Below are 12280 nucleotides of genomic sequence, written 5' to 3'. Positions count from 1 at the left end.
GGTAAATATGACCCTGATGATTGGTTCCATGTTTATAGGCATGCTGGAAGGTGCCTAAAGACACTAAGATCATGCCTGCATGACCAGTTGTCTATATGTTCTGTGAGCAGAATAGACATATTCTCTAGCAGACATCTAACATGAAGAATGTTTGGGTTTAGACAGTTTGTACAAGTGCCCATACATGTGTAATTACTGCAAATAAGGGATATTTTAGATGTTCTGTGCAGGTAATCTACCTGAGTATGAAAGATTACTGACCTCTGAGTACAATATTTATAGATATTATAGATATTTATAGAGTTCAACCAATAGACAAAAATAAATAAATGAAAAACCTGCACCCACAGAACACTAAACCCACAGTTGATCCATAGGAAGCCCCAGTTAGTTGGCCACATTGGTAGCTGCATGTTGCTCTCAGGTTATAACTTCCACTGTCTTCTAAATAATGTAAGCAGTCAGGACCTGGTCAGTCTTGCCACCATGGATATCCAAAATTCAAATTTGCTGCTGCTGGCTTGCTACCACAGCTGAGAAAGCTCTAACTGTTTTTTATGGGATGGGACTTATTCATATTTATAGGCAGTTATACAGCAACTGCCCAACTTCTCTCTGGAGAAACAATTGATCAGACCGATTCTGATTGCTGATGTTCTACCTTAGAAAGCTGATGCTCATACTACCTGCTTCTTGTCTTCCCTCCTTCAGACACCTCTCTGCATATAGCATAGTTAAACCAAGCATTTGTGTTTATGGAATGGTCAACTGAAGGCATTTAACTTCCATCCCAATCAATAATTTTAACAATAACAACACTAAATCTATCAAATTATTGTCTTTACTGTTATTTGCGAACCCTTTAAATGGTTGGTGATCTAGGGTACAAAATTTTGGATGTGCAAGTTTCTAATCGGACAGCCATGTTTATTGTCGTCCTCAGCCCCAAAGATTTCCATAATGTGCACTTGTGGGTAAAAATGATAATGGCCTTATGTATAAAGAAGTACAGCAAAGAACAATGGAGTAAAAATGAAGCTGTTACTTATAGCAACCAATAAATTAACTGTTTAATTTTTCTGTAAAAAAAAAAAAAAAAAAAGTGATCGATCTTATTGTTCTCTGTGAGTAGCAACCCCACCTTTGCTTCAATTTCCATTGGTTCCATTATTATAAATTAGTCCCAGTTACAAGCCAGATTGTAGCTCTGATAAGTCAAATACCAGGTTTCAAAATGCTCCAGTATGTGTAAGTGATATCATTTGCCTAGTGAGTTATTGTGCTATGTTCTAAACTGAAATGAACTTAATTCCGTGTTTCTTTTGCAAATTAATATGTTAATAAATATGGCACATAAGCAGCTATATATGTAATGCTCATATAATATTACATATAATGATACATAATTGTTAAATTCTCAAAATCTTGAACTTTCAAATTATTCTGCATTAGAAGACTATATTTTTTCACTTTTAAAATATGACATAAATGTATTATTACTCTATTGAACAAGCCTGCTTATGTGAACTTGCTGAACACATATTTAACCAGTGATCACACAGTAAATCTAATGTTTTCTAATGGCATAACCTGTAAAAAGAGCATCAATATTGAATGCCCCAGTCTATTTGCCAATCTACAGTGAACAAATGATAAATGTAATGTATATGCTCTGTCTGTAATGGCTGTAATGTAAATTAAATTAAAATCATTCTGTAAAAGTACATCATGCAACAGAAATTGACTATATAATATAAAAACTATATCAAAATGCAACAGAAATACTAGATTATTTTGATAGCTATAAAAATTTCTTTATAAGATAGCATTCTATAATATAAAATTCTATTAGATTTGAATAAACTAAGGAAAGTACACTCACCCAATAAAAAGGTGACAAACAGAACAACTGACACATTTGCAAATCATTTATTAATTCCTCTAGTGGTAAATCCATTGAAAGTTACAAAATAGCATTATCCCCCAATGTTTAGAAGTGACAATAAATCTGTAAAGTGTTGTACATATTAGCAAGGAAACACAACAAATAGTAGCAATTTGTCATATTTGGCCAACCTGCTGATACAAATAATATAACTCATTCCTTGGCTTCCATAGATTTTCTTTGCTGAGAATGTAACATCAGAGAATGTAGCCAGTCAGCTGATGGCATTGTAGTAAATTCTATCTCTTAAATCTCCCCTACCTGCCCCCTCCTCCACCCTTTTCTTTAGCAGCCACATTTTGGTTGAATTAAAGACAAACCAGCAGTCTGGACATTGTAATATCCACAGACTGGTTTTATTATGGGGTTTTCTGAAATGCAGATGAACTTTAGGTTTTGCCTTTGTCCTGCTTGGGCCAAGTACCCTTTCGGGACTGTTCTGTGTGGGGACTCTTATCCTCCTCTTCAGTTAATGAGGTTCACCTAGTCAGCACATTCGTATGCTTATTACACATCTGAACTGCAAAGCTTGGAGACATGTTTCTGCTCAAAAGCAACAAAGATCCGTTAGTTCAATGCCCCCTCCCAACTTTTCCATTCTACCAGGAATGTGTCCTTATCATAGATTAAGCCCCCTTCCTAACTAGGTGCACCTGCTTTACCACTGCCAGGCAGACTATGGGGTCGGCCAATTGCATCTCTTCCATACACACCATTGATACAGTACAGAATGCAACAGTCTGATAGGAAAACCACCAATGGTGTTTTTTTTATCTTTTTATTTTTATTTTTTTAATTTAATGTTTCCCGAACAGAAATGGAAGTATTAACTAAGTTTTGGAACACCTGAACGCCACATACTAAAGATCCGATAATATTATGGATCATTGTAAAACATCTGGAAAAGAAACAAACAATAAAATAAAAGCAGAAAAGAAATGTCATTATAAAACACATATTTTGTTTTTCATATTTCTAGAATGCACTGGACTAAAGTTACAATATTAATTTATATAGATTAACAAGACAATAAGTTAAAAAAAATAATTTAGAAGCATTTGATGCATCATCTTCACCATTTAACCTCTGCTTTATCAAATCAATCCAAGCACTGAGTAGTTCCAGTTTAGACATATTGTTTTATTAATGTAATCATCCTTCAGATTGTATCTTAATAATTAGGCTTTCTTGTGTAATAAACATTTAGAAAATGATTTAAAATCGAAAAAAAAAGCTTTTAAAATAATTACACATGGAAATAAATACAGGACGGGTTAATAATCTGGTGGGTGGCTCTCAGTTGAAAAATAAAAGTTCGCTTGATTAATGTTTCATTTAAACCCCCAATATTCGGATGCCCCAATTAGCAATATTTGTTTTATTATTTCATATATGAGAGGAGCATCCATGAAATAAAAGTAATGATCCAATTTAAATTAGGTTCTGAGACCAGAATATGAAAGGGTCGTTTCACTTCGGGCTTTCTGCTTTGAGGAAGTGAATATAAAATTATATAAAATACAATAATAAAATAAAAATAAAGACATTAAACTCATGATCATAGCAGCTACATTTGAAGGGTTATCTAAAAGAGTATTCCAGATGTAGGATATCATTGACCACATTCCTCAAACAAAGAAAAAAAACCTATAAAATACTGCAAAGAGAAAATGTCTATAAAATACTATAATTTAAATCGTTCATTATTAAACACATACCAACAGCCTGATTAGTTCGTATTTTACATAGCTGGCAGTCTTTTGTAAACTCAAAAATGTCAATAAAATAGTGTGACGCTGTTTTTTGTGTGTTTTTTTTTGTTTTGTTTTTTTTTGCGAGGTAGTTTTTATCTCGCTATACAAAAATACACAATGACGTTTTCCCCAAATTCTGATAAGTCAATGTTTTGATCAATTTTGCAATTGTTCCATTTAGAAAATTAGGGAGTAGTCTGCGGATGACCGATCTGTAATGTCTTTCTGGATAATTTATTACAGCTTCACCGAACACTATTGTAACTTTTTTTGTAGCAGTCCTAAAAAAAAAAAAAAAAAGAAAAAAAAAGAACTTTTGATAATAAAAAGGTCAGCTCATGAACCCACCATGGAAGTGAAGTCTCCCAAAGAACAGAGACGGTCAGTAACTCTTGACCTCTCCCCATCCAAGAGGCTTCACCACGTTCTTCCGTAGAGCATACTGGGGTTGACCATACCATTAGTGTAGTCTACATTGGAAGCGTCCATCTGTGTCATGTTGGCCACCTGGTTGTGCAGGGATTGAGGGCTAGGTGACATTTCCTCTAACTCTGGAACTTGGCTTAAAGAGTTAACCTGTTGATTCTGGTGCTGATGGACAGCGCCGTTGGAAGATGACAATACACCGTTGGAACTGCTCTGTTGTTGGGATACCTGTTGACTTGTGGTTGAGGTGTTGGAGCCGTTTTGGCAAGGCTTGCCATCTTTGACCAGAACGGGGACAGCCACACGGCGGGGGGACTGTTGCTGGCACAAGTTACTTTCTTGCTGGAGTTGTTGAGTGACTTTGTCCTTGGCTTGCCTCTTCATCTTGTACCTGTGATTCTGAAACCAGATCTTCACCTGAGTAGGGGTGAGGTGGATCATGCTGGCCAAATGCTCTCTTTCAGGAGCTGAGAGATACTTCTGCTGCTTGAACCTCCTTTCCAGTTCATAGACTTGCGCTTGAGAGAAGAGGACTCTTCTTTTCCTTCTGGGGGCTGCATGTAGAGGGGCCATTGATTTAGCGGCTTCCGCTATCCCTTGCAAAGTGCCCATGCCAGCCATATTCATACCGGTAGAAGGTCCCATGAATCTAGAAACTGACATACATTCAATTAGGTAGTTTATACTTCAAGTCCTTTATCCAACATTTAATTTAACCTACTTGGGGGAAGGGTTCCTCAAACCTCAACTGCACCTCAGCTACCCCATAACTTTTATACCAAGGTAACCCTCTACCAGAGGGTTGGGTTCCTCAAACCTTAGCTACTACACCTCAGCTGCCACTAACTTTTATACCAAGGTGACCCTGCAGAGGGTTGGGTTCCTTAAACCTAAGCTGCACCTCAGCTACCCCATTACTTTTATACCAAGGTGATCCTCTACCAGAGGGTTGGGTTCCTCAAACCTTAGCTACTACACCTCAGCTTCCCCTAACTTGTATGCCAAGGTGATTCTCTACCTGGGCATTGGGTTCCTCAAACCTTATCTACACCTCAGGTGCTCCATAACTTTTATGCCAAGGTAACCCCTTACCAAACGGTTCAATCACATGCAACAAGCTACAGAAGACTTTATTTCAATAGAGGTATAAGTACTTACTTGTTGAATACCTTGGATCTGGGTTGGCTCCATACCATCCAGTGGCAGCTGCGCTATTCCTCATGGTATCTTGGTAAGAGGAGATATCTCCCATGTTGCTAATACTTCCATTGCAGTAGCCTCCCATGGCACCATGTGAGAACTGGGAGACGCTGTGGGGCATGTGGTAGGTGGTGGTGACAGTAGCATTGTGGCCCATGTGTTGTTGCATTCCTGCCTGGGAAACGTGGCTCTGTCTGTAGGCGCTGAGGGAAGTGCTCAGGTTGCCAGTGTTGTCCATGCCACCAAACTTCTTGTAGGTCTCTTCAATGGGGCTAAGGATGTCGGTCACTGAAAAGGGTGTTGTATGCTTTGGGCTCAACGACATGGTTCAGCGACCAAGCAGGTAAAAAAAGTGGCGATCAGATCAGCCCTGTGTAGTGTCAATTCTCTCTCCTTGTGGATGATGTCTACGTAAGAGAGTGCTTGGAGGACGCCTGAGATCCGATTGATCGCCTTTCCAAAGTAGGCGAGCCCTAAGCTCTCTTATCTCGGGTTTATTTTAGCCTGGAGCCAGGTTTACAACACACACTGGGGGGAGGGAATGGGAGACTTGGGAGGGGCGACATACAACCGACACACAACACTCATTCACACGTGCCCCACATCATTGACTAAACATTCAGTTACTTTCCTAATGACGCCCATCATGTCAGCCGGAGACTTATTCCTGGACTTGTGGGGACTTGGGATGTCTGTCCTCTCCAGGAATCATCATCTCAGGAGGACACCTCAAACCCCAAGAGAGACAAGGACATTTCCACCTGCAGGGACCGGTCATCTATGGCAGCACAGGACCCTCATCAGGTTCACTCACAGTAAGTAGAAGACACTTCTTTTATCACCTGAAAGAAATACAGCCTGGGGCGCAAATGACACATCAGCTCTGGCTTCTTCCTTATTAGTGACACCGGCGGCTTCTTCTTCCTTGTCAGTGACACCGGCGACTTCTTCTTCTTATCAGTGACACCGGCGGCTTCTTCTTCTTATCAGTGACACCGGTGGCTTCTTCTTCTTATCAGTGACACCGGCGGCATCAGCAACAAGTGAGAGGAGCTGCGGTGACAGCAATGACAGCGGGGCACGTGTGACGTCCCTGCACCCCTCCTGTCCTAGCTGGGACCGCTCAGCTTTACCACACCACCCCAATCCCCAACAGATCACCTCCAGCTGGCACACCAGGGGACTTACCTCTCCCTACTAGTCTAATATAACGTATTATTATAACATCATATAATACATCATATACCATATTAATAAAACATCATATAATACATAATATATCCTATTTTTATAATATCATATAATACATTTTATTACAACATCATAAAATACATACTATATTGTTAAAATATCATATAAGACATAATACATTATTATAACATCATATATAATACCTAATACAACATACTATTATAACATCATATATTACATAATATAAAAAATTATTATAACATCGTATATAATACATAAAATAAAATATTATTATAACATCATATAATACTTAATATAACGTATTATTATAACATCATATAATACATAATATAACATATTATTATAACTTCATATAATACATAATATAACATATTATTATAACTTCATATCCAATATTTTATATAACATATTATTATAACATCATGTCTAATATTCCATACGTAATATAACACATTATTACAATATATTATACATACAATACAACAGATCTCACTGCTGTCACCGGTTTGGAGGTCAGGACATCCACATGGGAGCCACCTAGAACATACTGGCAGCAATTAAAATTCCAGCACCTTGGATAGACAATTAAAAGGTGTCCCCATGTAAGATGTGTACAATGTACAAAACAGTCATCTGTGTAGGGGGCTTTAACATGAAAATGGGCCAATAAATGGATGGTATGATTATGTCGGTTTTGTAGAGTCGTTTATATCATCCCAGCAATTTAACATAAAGGTAACGCTCAAATCATCCCAGCAATTTGACATAAAGGTAACGCTCAATATATACACGTAATAATAACAACAACAATAATAAGACTGACAATAAAATAATAGTAATAATGACAACAACAACAAAAATAATAATAATAATAATAATAATAATACACTTAAATTAGCAGCATTTATTTACTGTATTGACACATGGCTGGAAAGCATTTTTTTAATCCATTTATCTCTATAACATTTTCAGTAATCAATTTATTTTATGTTTTTAATTACTTTACTACACATTAGTTATGGTTGTATTACACCAAACCAGAAGGGATTTTAACCTTATTTTTTAACCTGTTACCTAGTCATTAAGGCTGAAAGGGGACGCGTATATATTAGAACTAGATTTGGAATCCCTGGATTTCTTTCTAATATAATTTAAAAGCTATGAACTTACATCTATTATACTGTATACAATTTAAGATATATATATATATATATATATATATATATATATATATATATATACATATATATGTATATATATATACATATATATGTATATATATATATATATATATATATATATATATATATATATATATATATATATATATATATATATATAAAACACACATTTTTTTTACTATAATATATGGCATCTACATTGAAGACTGTGATTTTGTATCTATCTATCTATCTATCTATCTCTCTCTTTCTCTCTCTCTATTTTTTTTAATCTGTTAACCCCCCCCCTCCCCCCCCCAATTTAATTTGTAGGATATATATGGGCTTAATAACTATATATTGTTAGTATAGTATATAGTTATACGAAACAAAACAAATTTATGCTCAGTTTGTTGCAAAATGGGATAAACAATGCCATCATATTGTGAAAGATTATACAAATTATTAGTATGTATTAGAATAGTATGCCAAAAATAAGCTACCGAGCTGTTAGAACATTTTTTTTTGATTGTTGCAATTTCATGCCTGTCAGTCCGTTTCTTGTCTTTCTGCCTATATGATCAGCATTGGTCTTATGTTTAGATTAATAAAGCGGTTGACTATCCTGCGCATCCACCTGCATAGAGTGTGTTTGCCCCAGAACACGGCTGAATATGGAGCATCAGAAATCAGGCACAATGAATGGAGGTGGTAAGGACCGAGCTGCAGGGACCTTGTGAAGGACATACTGTACACACTGTCTGAGCAGCAAACACAGAGCACTAGGTGAACGGTGTCCTTGTATACTTCTAGAACAACTGATATGAAGCTGTTAGCTATTTGCACTCTTGTGATATGAATCTGATACATATTTTGGAGGAAGGAGGGGGACTGAGTTGAACTTTTCTTATGAGCTGACCCCCTGGTAGGAAATACATAGCTACTGGATTCTCAGGAGTTAAAGGCAGATTATTGTCCCCCTTTTAGCTACCTAAATCTATAAATAAAATGTGTGTGTCGTTTTCATTATTTGTATTTCTGTACATAAAGGCTTCTGTAGATATGTATAAGAGGGTCAAAGAGTGCTTAGGAGGCCCTGAGTAATATTGAGAGCTACTTTACAAAGTGCCAGAAGAGAACTCATTGGTTCGACCCATTAAGGATTTAACCCTTTGCTCAGGAGAGAATCTCATAGAGTTGAATGATCCAGACGCTGACTCATGGGTGTAATGGGTAAGTCATCTGGAGATGCAGTCCTAGGATGACAGTAGGCCTTTTTTTCATTTTCTTATTTGTATTTTTTAAATCTTGAGTGCAGTTGTATGAATGCAGTACGTTTCTATTCTGAATTGGGTTGCTTTATACATAGAACACTTGCTATATCCACTGCATGAACAATGTGGATATATAGGACAGAGGACAGCTCAGATAAGCACAGATGTGAAGTCATAACGTGTGTGACACACACACACACACACACACACACACACACACACACTAACACACACTATCTCACAAAATACTAAATCAAAACGTGATCTCGCGCAGTGATCTCATACCCTGAGATCCTTTCTCTAGGTGTAATAGTGTTTGGAAAGGGTACATAAAATAAGTGATAATAAATTTTGACGTAAAAATAATATTAATTTGCAGTAAGTATAAAAACATTCTATAGTAAACTCTTAGGTGGTAAAAGTAACTGATGACAAATAAATGCTAGTGCAAAGCTAATGCTAACATACACATCAGTGCATGTACTCTGGTATATAATAAAAATTCAAGTTAATAATAGATAAAGAGATAAAGTCCTTAACGATAGGTAAACTGTAATGGAAAGTCCAGAATAGGGATGTGGTATGCATCCAATGTAGGTTTCTTAATGGAGCACTATAATGGTGTTGCCCTTCTCAAATTTCTGTAAGTGTGGTCTCTCAGAACTCTCACCTCAAAGCTGTGGTGTCATAGCTGTTGTGAGTAATAATCCATGGATGTTGTCACCGCTGTTGGTCAGTGCTGCTGGTCATGGATCTCTCCTCTAGGATCGCCTGTAGTAACTTCTAAAATAGCTCCAGTAAAATCAGCTCGGCATTGGGGGTGAAGAAGGGAGAGAAGAAAAGAAGGGGGGCTCCACTAGTGTAGTATGTTAAATTATGGGGACATTTATTAAGTGTTAAAATAGACTCTTACATTTCAACAAAGGTTAAAAAGCAGATACAGCAAAACTGAGCTAGTGTGGCGCTTTCAGCGCACTCTCACTTCTCTTCCTGTGTTCGTCTCGCTCCGGCCAATCCCTACGCGTTACAACACGTCACGTGTCTTCATCTGGGGATCTAAAAGTGAGTACACCCCTCCCATTTTTGTACATATTTTATTATATCTTTTTATCTTTTTATGTGACAACACTGAAGAAATGACACTTTGCTACAATGTAAAGTAGTGTACAGCTTGTAAAACAGTGTAGATTTGCTGTCCCCTCAAAATACACACAGCCGTTAATGTCTAAACCGCTGGCAACAAAAGTGAGTACATCCCTAAGTGAAAATGTCCAAACTGGGCCCAAAGTGTCAATATTTTGTGTGGCCACCATTATTTTCCAGCACTGCCTTAACCCTCTTGGGCATGGAGTTCACCAGAGCTTCACAGATTGCCACTGGAGTCCTCTTCCAATCCTCCATGACAACATCACGGAGGTGGTGGATGTTAGAGACCTTGCACTCCTCCACCTTGCGTTTGAGGATGCCCCATAGATGCTTCTTTAGCAAGGCAGTGGTCATCTTGGAGGTGTGTTTGGGGTCGTTATCATGTTGGAATACTTCACTGCAGCCCAGTCTCGGAAGGGAGGTGATGATGCTCTGCTTCAGTATGTCACAGTACATGTTGGCATTCATGGTTCCCTCAATGAACTGTAGCTCCCCAGTGCCAGCTGCACTCATGCAGCCCAGACCATGACACTCCCACCACCATGGTTGACTGTAGGCAAGACACACTTGTCTTTGTACTCCTCACCTGGTTGCCACCACACACGCTTGACACCATGTGAACCAAATAAGTTTATCTTGGTCTCATCAGACCACAGGACATGGTTACAGTAATCCATGTCCTTAGTCTGCTTGTCTTCAGCAAACTGTTTGCAGGCTTTCTTGTGCATCATCTTTAGAAAAGGCTTCTTTCTGGGACGACAGCCATTCAGACCAATTTGATGCAGTGTGCAGCATATGGTCTGAGCACTGACAGGCTGACCCCCCACCCCTTCAACCTCTGCAGCAATGCTGGCAGCACTTATACGTCTATTTCCCAAAGACAACCTCTGGATTTGATGCTGAGCACATGCACTCAACTTCTTTGGTCGACCAAGGCGAGGCCTGTTCTGAGTGGAACTTGTCCTGTTAAACCACTGTATGGTCCTGGCCACCGTGCTGCAGCTCAGTTTCAGGGTCTTGGCAATCTTATTATAGCCTAGGCCAGGGATATGCATTTAGCAGACCTCCAGCTGTTGCAAAACTACAAGTCCCATCATGCCTCTGCCTCTGGGTGACATGCTTGTGGCTGTCAGAGTCTTGCTATGCCTCATGGGACTTGTAGTTCTGCAACAGTTGGAGGTCTGCTATATGGATATCCCTGGCCCAGGCCATCTTTATGTAGAGCAATAATTCTTTTTTCAGATCCTCAGATAGTTCTTTGCCATGAGGTGCCATGTTGAACTTCCAGTGACCAGTATGAGAGAGTGAGAGCGATAACACTGAATTTAACACACCTACTCCCCATTCACACCTGAGACCTTGTAACACTAACGAGTCACATGACACCGGGGAGGGAAAATGGCTAATTGGGCCCAATTTGGACATTTTCACTTAGGGGTGTACTCACTTTTGTTGCCAGCAGTTTAGACATTAATGGCTGTGTTTATTTTGAGGGGACAGCAAATTTACTCCGTTATACAAGCTATACACTCACTACTTTACATTGTAGCAAAGTGTCATTTCTTCAGCGCTGTCACATGAAAAGATCTAATAAAATCTTTACAAAAATGTGAGGGGTGTACTCACTTTTGTGAGATACTGTATATATATATATATATATATATATATATATATATATATATATATATATATAAATTTCCATGAATTTAGTCTTAAAGTATACTCTTAATAGGAACTGCAAAAATAAGTAAATGCAATAAATAAATAAATACAACCCCCAAAACAGGCACAGTTATCAGTTTCAGGTTGAAGAGGGCATGAATGGCATGTTGTAAATCCACTTTTTGCTGCCAGTTCTCAGGAATTCTTTTTTAGTTCTAGTGATTTTCTTCCATACCTAGAAAAGTTCCCAGGGATATCAATATTATTTTAGGAGGTCCTTTGACATGACTACCTAAGTGCAGTAACTGAGAGAAACCAACCAGAAAATACATTCTGATTGGTTACTATAGGTTACTACACCTATGAAATTTGTACTTAAGAATTTTTTATTGCATAACTGAATAAGGACATTGGTCCCAAATTTATCCCATTCTGGTCCTCATATAAAATGGTACAAAGCTTATTGCAACAACTGTAATACAATGGAAATATATGTTGAAT

General features: G+C 37.9%; 1 protein-coding gene across 1 annotated transcript; it reads right to left on the bottom strand.

The window, feature by feature from the left end:
- Nucleotides 1-1949: 1949 nt before the first annotated feature.
- Nucleotides 1950-6252, bottom strand: NKX2-4 (NK2 homeobox 4). The gene is made up of 2 exons (XM_073628135.1): nucleotides 5284-6252; nucleotides 1950-4781 (listed from the first exon to the last, which is right to left on the bottom strand). The coding sequence occupies exons 1-2, from the start codon at nucleotides 5648-5650 to the stop codon at nucleotides 4117-4119; spliced, it is 1032 nt and encodes a 343-aa protein (XP_073484236.1). The 5' UTR covers nucleotides 5651-6252; the 3' UTR covers nucleotides 1950-4116.
- Nucleotides 6253-12280: the final 6028 nt, after the last annotated feature.

Source organism: Aquarana catesbeiana, linkage group LG04, assembly GCF_042186555.1.
Source record: "Aquarana catesbeiana isolate 2022-GZ linkage group LG04, ASM4218655v1, whole genome shotgun sequence".
NCBI classification, from domain to species: Eukaryota; Metazoa; Chordata; class Amphibia; order Anura; family Ranidae; genus Aquarana; species Aquarana catesbeiana.
This window is presented reverse-complemented; position numbering and strand designations above follow the sequence as displayed.